Source organism: Elaeis guineensis, chromosome 5 (genome assembly GCF_000442705.2).
Source record: "Elaeis guineensis isolate ETL-2024a chromosome 5, EG11, whole genome shotgun sequence".
Taxonomy (NCBI): domain Eukaryota; kingdom Viridiplantae; phylum Streptophyta; class Magnoliopsida; order Arecales; family Arecaceae; genus Elaeis; species Elaeis guineensis.
The window spans coordinates 13,575,917-13,586,388 of record NC_025997.2 but is presented as its reverse complement, the minus strand read 5'-3'; the positions used below and the strand labels follow the sequence as shown (position 1 = coordinate 13,586,388).

The 10,472-nt window shown below is 39.1% G+C and overlaps 1 protein-coding gene across 1 annotated transcript; it reads right to left on the bottom strand.

The window, feature by feature from the left end:
• Positions 1 to 314: 314 nt before the first annotated feature.
• Positions 315 to 9,443, bottom strand: LOC105045105 (pentatricopeptide repeat-containing protein At3g03580). Its single transcript, XM_073257348.1, has 5 exons — positions 9,359 to 9,443; positions 5,353 to 8,779; positions 2,202 to 4,232; positions 1,663 to 1,737; positions 315 to 939 (listed from the first exon to the last, which is right to left on the bottom strand). Exons 1-2 carry the CDS (start codon positions 9,441 to 9,443, stop codon positions 5,862 to 5,864), a joined length of 3,003 nt encoding a protein of 1,000 aa, XP_073113449.1. The 3' UTR covers positions 315 to 939; positions 1,663 to 1,737; positions 2,202 to 4,232; positions 5,353 to 5,861.
• Positions 9,444 to 10,472: the final 1,029 nt, after the last annotated feature.

The window sequence follows — 10,472 nt, the reverse complement described above, 5'->3', positions numbered from 1 at the left end:
TGGACGTTGGTAATAGATGACCTAAATTTTAATCATACTTATATCGAGATAGGGAATCACCCCCTCTTTTCATTCTCCTTCGTTTTTTTTAAGATGAAAGGGGATGGGGACGATATATTGTCGTCAATAAATTGATTGGATCAGCATTTCATTCATCCTGGATAACACAAACATAGACGAGATATAGGATGAAGGACAACTTCTAAGTTATCATTCCATGTATCTTCAAAATACAGCATATACGTATTGACCACAATATGTAAATTGCAAGCATTCACATGTCCGAAGACATCCAACAGAGAAATTGTTTCCTATACAAAATGAAGCATGCCCAAAATTTATATATTTCGATTATTCTTGCAGCCCAAAAGTGATATATTCTAGAAATCCATGAGAAGCAAACCAAAGACTTGGTATATCATGAATGGTGCAGAAGAACAATGCATGCGGTATACTGATTCATGCGAGTCACATGCGAGTCCACTGCTAGGTGGGCTTATAGCCTCTGGCTGGTAGCTCAACTGTTCTCATATGATGCATGCCAATATATATCATTTTTTACTGGTCAACAGTTCTCTTATGATGCATGCTAATATGCATATGACCTACATGGCGTTGCGTACTGTTGAGTGGGTTGGTAGTCAAGTCTCGCTGATCAGCTGGTATAGATACGTCATACGTGTGCAACGATGTCCGGTTGTGGTCTCTCTGCATATGGTCGCATGCATGGCATCCCGCTCAACAGAACAATAATCCTTAACCCTTGTAATTCTGTAAGGGCCCATCAAAAGCACTTATCTTTACATCAGTGTCGATGTTGATTAATTATGCAACTGTATCTTGAATGGTTGTGGTACTGCGAACCAGTCACTGACGCACCACCACCATGTGGTTGGCATTCCTCCTCGCAGTAAAGGAGGTGCTGCTGCCTTCAAATCCCTGCAGAAATTCAAAACATGCAATATGGCATAGGTTAGCCTGCAATTTCGTTCAAGCAGATTTTCATGGTTGTATCTTAACCAGCATGAACAAAAAAAAAAAAAAACAGGAAAAGAAAGTTGAATTTTGAAAGTAGAATCTCTTTCGAACTGTCCTGAAATGAAAACGGGAAAAAAAACCTTAACATGGGTCAAAACTCTTTTGTTTTCGTCTCAAGAAACTTCTTTTACTGCTTCAAACTGTGGGAGTTCACGTGGTTTGCAATGTTAAACATTCCATCCTCTGGCACTCGGCAAACGAACCAATGTAGGCAGAGAATATATGGGCATTGAGATTTGAGATGAGATGTGACCTTTGATAATTTGGGGAAAAGCAATGTTGTTATCACATCTCGAAAAAATAAAGAACAGCAAGCACCTGGCACTAAGCTAAAATGATAAAAAGACAAGCCACTTGAATGTCCCATTGTTTTGGTAACAGAAGAAGTATAAGAGGAAATAAGCACAAGGGAAATCCTTTTCTGCCTATATATTTACCCCTCATGATTTTTGAGAATCTGCCAACACAAGCAACAAAACAAAACAAGTACATATAGATGTTTGAAATTTATATCACATGATCTCAATCAAGCACAAATGTGGTCCTTATGAACTGTATACTTGAAATAAATCCATATTCGAAGCATTATTTTCATATCATCTAAAACATGTCCATGCACTATACCTGACCGGTTGGTGAATGAAAGAGTCTCATAGGAGTCCAGCAAGCATCTCTCTGCTGCTTGTGAAGTGTTTGCATCTGTAGATAGAAACAATTGTTCAACAACTTGTATAATTGAACATGTATGAGAAAAGACCATTTTTCCGGGACTATCCTAACGACCTGCCACTAGCAGCTGATCACAATCACATCAGATTGCATAAACAAGGAAAAATTTTGTATACATATTCAGGAAAGCGAAAATCATCTTCAATAATAAAAAAATGAGAAAACTAACTAATGGAGGATATAGGTTATTTACAGAAGACTTTATTTGTGAGTTACAGAGATTTTTAAAATTGAGGTCAATGAAAATTGAAGATGAGCCATGAGTACAAACGGAATAGATTCCACTTCAGTCAAGAAAAAGGAATTGTTTCCAGAGATAGTGAAAGATAGGTATATTGGAACAAAAGGCCAGCAAGGTCCTTTCTAAGAAAGAATAATATTCTATAGGAAAACATGAAAACACACAAATTGGAGAAAATAAAATAAGCATATACCTGCTTATAAAGATAGTTCTGCAGCAGCCACGTTCAAGAGCAGTGACGGCAAAAGAAGAGTTAAAGCTGTCAGGGAACTGGCCAAGCCCGTTCATCCTTTGGATCATATGGGCACTCAAAATGAAGGGAGCAAAATATAATTTCATGAAAGAAGATCTCCAAAACAAGAGTCCATTGCTTTTGAAGTATGATCCTGTCCTCAAGAAGGTCCCTGTGCTTGTTCATAAAGGAAACCAATTGCTGAATCATTTATCATGCTTGAATACATTGATGAGACATGGAAAGAGAGCCCCATCCTTCCTGCAATCCTTACCAGAGGGCATGGAATATTTCATGTCTAAATTAAGGAAAGAGAAGGTAATAGTAGCATCTGCCCCTTATTATCAATGTCTTACGACACTAACTTGTAAGTGATTTGTTTATGGTACTTATTATGAACCATCAGAGTCCATAATTTCCTATTTAAATTGTTCAGTCAATAGTGATAAGCCAAGGAAAGAGAAATATGGCCCATCGGACGATACTTTGTGGTAGGGCATATTTAGAAATATGACAGTAAGTCATGATAAGTGGTAATTTAGATTTTAGATGGACAAAAACTGCAGGTTCTGCAGCATTCTAGCGAAAAAGAAATGCAAATGGACAAGAGAATTTAGAACTAGGAGAAACGTATGAAAAATAAGCTATACAAGAATCCATAACTAACATTAGAAATTCAAAAACAGTAAAGTCACCACAAACCACATGTAACAACGATAAAATGAACCTATATCCTATGCATAATATTAGACAATCATGCTTGCAAGCAATAATATTATTGATCAGGTTGTGAAAAGGCTAGGCCCAAGGTCTTCCTTTACCATCTTTACAAATGCTTTCAATTAGGTCCTTGAGTTGATCTCATTAAAAATTTTTGTAAGACTACAAACAGACCACAGGCCCATTGACCAAGGCTTGTCATGATTTCTAAGAACAATCCTTAGAAAGAACATTAGAAGTTTTGATGAACCAAAGAAAGAGCATCCATGATCCCAGTCCATATTAGGCATCCAACCATTTCATATCTAAGTGCAATAACATGCAATATTATTCAGCACATTGATTTCATGATGATGTTAACATCTAACAAGGAAAATAAATAGGGAAAGTCCTATATGTATTACATTAAAAGTACCTTACTGTTGCCCCAAGAGAAGACAAGAACAGAACAACATGCCAAAAGAGTAATAAAAACTCTTGCAGAAATCATGGGTAATAAAGAGTCCAAGGTCCTGTTGACAATTGAATTCAGGTAGACTGAGACCAGTATTGAGAACTGAAAGTGGGCTCATAGAACAATCTTCCACATAAATAATGAGATTGCTCTTGTGAAAGCAAGACTGACAATGTCACTGTCCCTGAAGATATCTATAATTGCATGATGTGCCCCACTGTTTTTAAAATTCTATCAACTGTTGTTCTCATGCTTAGTTTGTCTATATTCTAACATTGACAAAATAATCGCTCTTTCTTGCAATATTTGCCTTCTGTATGGCAAGTTTTCATACCACATGGGGAAAAGGAGGGAGCATTTGTATCAGCTTCAGAAAACCTAAATACCTTGGAAGGAGAGCTTAAAGGGAAAAATTTCTACAGGGGAAACACTTGGATTTGCAGATATATCAACTGGTTGGATTGTAGACATGGTCGATTTGCTGGAAGAAATTCTCAAGTTAAAGATGACTAATAAGGTAACAGTTTCAACACATTTCTGCATGGATAAAAAATTTCTGACTGCCCTTTCATAAAAGACAGCTCACCACCATGGGAGAGAATGCTTACCACATATTGCACACCATGCAAAGCCTTTCCTACACCAAGGGAGACAAACTGAACTTGCTGTAGTCTGTGAATTCCATAATAAGAAAACTTGCATGTGAGCACAAGAGTGAAGAGTTACTGTGTTTTAACTGAAATGCATGTACTGTTGAAGTGATGCTATATATGTTTCCTTTGCTGGTCATGACCCAAATTCTGTGATAGTTACATCATCTGCATCAAATTATAAATTCATGAACACATCTAGGAATGTGGAAAAGACTGTCTAGAGGCTGCCTCAGCCCCGACATTGAGAGAAAATATTTGTAGAAATATGCACATCATGAAAACAGGTGCCCAACATGCATCAACAATGAAAAGGTGACCTTCAGAGTGTTCAATGATATATAATGCCAATGAGAGAGGACAAAAGTTATGCACTGACAGTTCAACCTTTTTAAATTGCAGAATGAAAAGCATCAAAAAGGAAGCAAGTACCCAAGTCAAGCAAAGAGATGAAAACTTTAAGATGTTTAAGCACAATGAAACTCGAAGAGGAAAAAGCAACTCCATAATGTTCTGAGGGTGTAAAGCCAGATGTAGTAGTCACGGGAGCACACCCTGCAAGTAGGACACTATCCTACGGTCCATATATAGAATTGCTATGTGCTGGGAAAGAAGAAAGCGAGAACCCATGAATAGAATCCAATAGATGAATGGAAGAATACTACAGGAAATTAAAGATGTGTGCATGTTACAATGTATTGATGAAAAACTTCTCAACTACACTAAGTCACTACTGTCTTCGTTAAAAATCAGGGGGATCATATCACAAGTGTTTACCAAAAAAAGAAGGCAATATGGTATACAGCATATTTATAAATAAGAACTGGTGCACAAGAAAGATAGGATAGCTGCAATAATCCTAAGATGAGCGAAAAAAATGGGCCAAGTTGTCGCATCCAAAGGATAACCTGTGCTCCAAAGTGTCATTGCTTATGAGGTCACCAGTGATAGTGTATAACTAAAGCACTAAAGAACTGGAATTGAAAAATGTGAATGATAGGCAAGCAAGCAAGCAAGCAATCTTGGTAGTAGACAGGATCGGGAACCTTCAGAGTAACCATAAGATGAAGACCTGAAAAAGGTTGTCAAAAGTGTGGTCTAATTATTAACAGAATTTTGAGTAAAATTCAGATACGCTAGAAAAGCTCTTAAATAGTGACATCAACATATAGCTAGTAGGCAGTAAAGTTTGGTGGAGTAAAATTGTGGGAAAGGTAAACTGAACAAGATGAAATTGACAGTGTGAATAAAGCTTGATGATCAGATAAACTAGCATTGAGTATCAAACCTGTTTCCAGGCTGTCATTGCTCTTTCCTGCTCCCATTTCCTGTGCCGCTTTGAACTTTGAGCAAACAAAAGAACCACTGTTCCAATCACACACCTGCTCCGACTCCCATTCCACCTTGTGGATAATGGATAACTAATACTTACATGCAATTGATGAAGAGATGCCACCTAATTGCAAAATGCATCTCTGCAGATCTACTTCTTTGTCAATTTCTTTTTCATTGACATGAATGTATAGTAATATTTGGTATTCTCTTTCTTGTAATGGATTATGTAAAAAAAAAAAAAAATCTCCAACGCTTTGATTAACATCTTGGTAGTAGCCTGTCCAAAAACTCCATATGTGGATAGCCTTTCTGGTTTTCAGGACCTTCTTTTGTGATTTGGATAACAGCCAATCAAGTAAGTCTCTGCCAAGTAAACCAAGAACCTCTCTGTCCCATCAGTACTTTCTATTTCTATTTCTACAACTGAAAAACTCAGTTTTAAGTATGGGAAGAAAAGGTTTGTCACCAGTAATCACCACAACTGCAAATTCCATCCTTGAATAAATGAAATCTATTAGCATCTCTGACCAATAATTCTCTCTGGACAATTTTTGATATGTATTTAGTTGCTGTGTGGCAATCTCCACACACCCGAAGGTTCTTCATTATCTGCAGTGGTGTTCCAGGCTTTGTATTTAACAACCCAAAAGCTATAGCAAGCCTCTCACTGTGTGTGCAGAGCATGTACCTCTTATCATCGTCTTCCACATCCTGCAGGACAAAGTTCCTATCAGGAATATATCCTTCCTTAGCCATCAAACCAGCAATTCTTTCTAGCAACTGATAGACCTCTTCAGACTGTTCCACCAATTGATCCCCAGTCCCGAATACATACACCTTATTTCTAATTTCTATCCAGCTAAATCCTGGATCTTTTTTCATTTTTTTATCTTTCATGGATTTCCTTAAATTACCAACAATATCCCACTTCCCTGTAGATGCATATATATTTGATATAAGGACATGATAACCAGTGTTTTCTGAATCCAAGGCCATAATTTTTTCAGCAACACGCTCAGCCATCTTGGTTTCACCAGAGAATCTACAGGCACTGAGTAGAGCTCCCCATATACTTACGTCAGGTTTCAGTGGCATTTCTTCAATGAACTTTTCTGCCTCAGTCAATTTTCCAGAACGTGCAAGCAGATCAACCATGCAAGCATAGTGTTCCATGTTGGGCATGATATTATAGTCTTTCTCCATCCTCTTAAAATGCATTTTACCTTCTTCGACCAAACCAGCATGACTACATGCATACATGACAGCAATAAATGCAACATGGTCTGGCCTTATACCAGTTTCTTCCATCCTCCGAAATGCTTTCAGGGCCTTCTTGCCTTCACCGTACATTCCATAGGCACATACCAAAGAGGTCCATGACACAATGTCCTTGGTATTCATATGCTCAAAGATACGGACCGCATAATATAAACTGCCACATTTGGAGTACATTTCGATTAGAGCATTCCGAACTGGAACATCAGTGTGTAAACCGAGTTTGAAAATGCAAGCATGAATCTCTTTCCCTTGTCGTTTTGCTGCCACGAAGGAGCATGCAGGCAAGATACCCAATATTGTAGCGATGTCCACCTTTGGCCCCTTGACCTTCATTTGGCTCAATAGTTTGAATGCTAAATTGCAATTTCCATTCTGGACAGACCCAGATATAATAGTATTCCAACTTACTGCATCAGGGGTTTCCATGCTCTCAAAAACTTTCAATGCATCTTCTAAGCTATCACATTTTGAGTACATGTCAAGAAGTGCATTACTGACAAACAGATTTGATCCCAGTCCTCTTTTTATTGCATCACAGTGAAGTCCCTTTCCCTGGCGTGAATCAAGTAACTTGGTGCACATTGATACGAGTGTTACAGTTGTAACAGAATCAGGTCTTACTTTTGATTCTTTCATAGACTTAAAAAGATCTGTCCCTTCACCAAAAAAGCCCCTGCTAACATAACCACCAATCAGCGAATTCCATGGAACAGAGTCTCCATAATCCATCTGATCAAACACTTTTCGTGACATGAACAGATTTCCACACTTTGAATACATAGCTACAAGAGCATTCAGTGCCACAATATCACATTCATACCCATTCCTTATTGTGTAACCATGAACTGAAGCACCAAGTTTTAAGACCCCAACGTCATGACAAACATGAAGAGTAATTGTGATCGTAAAAAGATCCAGATTTGATGCAACCACGATCTCTCGGAACAGCTCTAGAGCCATGTCAAAATCACCAGACTGGTAATAGCCATCAATCATGGTATTCCAAGAAATTGTGTCTCTCCCAATCATCATATCAAAAATTCTTCGAGCATCAGTTAAATTCTCAAAATTGCAGTACATGGCAATAAGACCATTATTGACTAATCTATCCTCCTCAATCCCAATCTTGCAAACAAGCCCATGGATCATTCTACCGGATTCAACATCACCAAGACATCCACAGGCGGGCAAGACACTCTCCACTGTAAAACAATCCGGAACCAAACCAGCAATTCTCAATTCACTATAAACCTCCACAGATTCCTCCCATTCCCCATTGGCACTATAGCCAGAAATCAAAGTATTCCACGAAACAATATCTCTCCGATGCATTCTGTCAAACACCTTCCGAGCCTCATCTAAAGAACCAAGCCTCGCGTACATATTTATCAAAGAATTCCCAACATACAAATCGGAACCAAATCCCACTTCCAAAGCATGTTCATGGATTCTCCGGCCCAGCTCGAGATCGCCTGAGCCAGCACAAGCACCAAGAACAGAAGGGAAGGTGAAGGAATCAGCAGCCAATTTCATCCTCTGGAGCTCGTTATAGTAATCCAGAGCTTCGGAGAACATGCCATTCTGAGTGTGAGATCGAATCAAAGAATTCCAGAGGAAGACGTTGTTCTTGGAGTAGGGAGTCGAGAGGAAGACGGACCTTGAGGCGGCGGCATTCCTGAGCTCCGAGTACTTCGCGATGAGCTTGCCGGAGAAGAAGGGGGACCGTGCGAGGCCGGAGGTGATTAGTAGAGAATGGATACGGTGGAGCTCGCGAGGAGTTCTGAGATGGGATAGAGCAATGGTGATGGATGAGCGCAAGTTTGTAAAAATCGGGACGAAGAGAGTAAAATATCTGAGGGTCTGTGGGAGGAGAGGGGAGCTTCGGTTCCATTGCGGGTGGGAGAGGCGCGCTTTTGATCGCAAGCGTAGGAAATCCAGGTTTTGGGGATGGTGGCTTCGAGCCAGCGCATGGAAAGGTGTTGGAGGGACGGTGCTCTCACGCCGACCATCAGACCCGCATAAAAGCTGGACGGCCCGCCCGAGCCCGGATCGCGTTGGACGGGCCTGAGATTGATTTTTCAGCCCGATCCATCGGATCAGATCTAAATATTTAGCCTGTCTCTAAAACAGATGGAACTTGAATTTACTTCCGCCAATTTGAGTTCAGTTAAATTAAATTAGATTAACTAGTAAAAAGTTATGAACTATTTAGGAGGTTTTATTTTTTTTTTATTTTAATTTAGTACAATCAAACATTCAATTTTTAAATTTATTTAATTCCGATCCTGGGTGTGAATTCTATTTGGTTGCTACAACGGAATTGTTATCATGACTTGCTTATATGATAGGAAAAATAATGCTGAAATTATATCATGGGATAATTCTCCTGATAAAATCATGATTAGAAACCGTATCAAATGAATTTAAAAGTTGGATAACCTAGTTATATTAAATTGCAGCTTGGGATGAAATTGGAAACTCCAATAGTTTATGATTTTTTTTTATATAATAAATCCAATCAATTTAATAAGTATACTATACTTTATATATTATATATTATATCTTAGGTCCTTGACTGTCCTTAAACTTTTCAAATATTACATGCCTATCCCTAATCCTTCATTTCTTCATCTCCCAAATAGAAAACTAGGTGGCGGCGTCGAGGGTCAGTGCCTCCTCACCTCCTTGCCTGTCCTCATCTTCCCACCATCCATCGGCATCATGTGTTGCAATGTCTCCATTCTCATCCGCATCATCACCTACCATGACTTAGTGGAACTCTTCGGCCATAGCCTCTGGTGTGAGACCACCTTCACTCCATCTTTGCCTTCTAAAATGACCTCAAGGAGGTAGCCACAATAAAAGAGGCAAGTGGGTAAAGTAAGGGTTATGTATTCATCACCTACTGCCACACCAATGAAGCCTTTCTCATCCTGAAGGAGCCTTCAAACAAGATCGATGGCCCGGTGACCACTACCCAGCTCACCGTCCGTCTCAAGACCACCACCACTAGTTGGGGATGCTCCCTTCGCAGGATCTTTGTAGGCAATGTTCCTGCTAACATGGCCACAAATTGCCATGTGAGAGCTAGGAGGGCTGATCAGATTTGACAGGTGGACAAGGGAGTCGAGAGGATTCGCCAAGCCCAAAAAGCAAGAGCTTTTAGAGTTTGAAGCCCAGAAAGGCTGAACAAATTTGCAATGTCTAGAAAATCCGAGGCCTGACCTTGAAGCCCAAAATCGATAAATGGCAGGTTCGAGCTAAGAACTAGACCCCAAAGATCGGATCCAAGAATGGCAAGAGAAATTCTTTGTACACCACTTATGGTGTAGAAAAATTAACGTGGAGCACACCGTCTCATTCAATTAGACCACACGTCACGCCATGCCATCATTTTTCAATACGCATTTAATGTTCGTAGTTTTATTTCTTCGTTTAAAATTTTGAATGACGAAAATATTTTTTTCTGAAAAAATTAAATATCTTGTGCTGATATTATGACATCTTACGGTGCACGTTGAAACTGCGAGTTTTAAATATGTGTTGAAAAATGATAGTTATATAGTCCAATTGAACGAAACGGTGCGCTTCATATCGGATTTTCTACACCGCGGTGTACAAAAATTTTGCATGACAAAATGATATGATACCTTGGCCCCAGCCCAAACCCAACTTGGCTTGCAGCCTAGGCAATAAGCAGGTCTACTAAGAATAAACCATTTACAAAGTTTGTGAAACTAACTTCATACGAAGTTGTCAATATTTGCCAACTTTAGGAAACTATTTGACTATCTG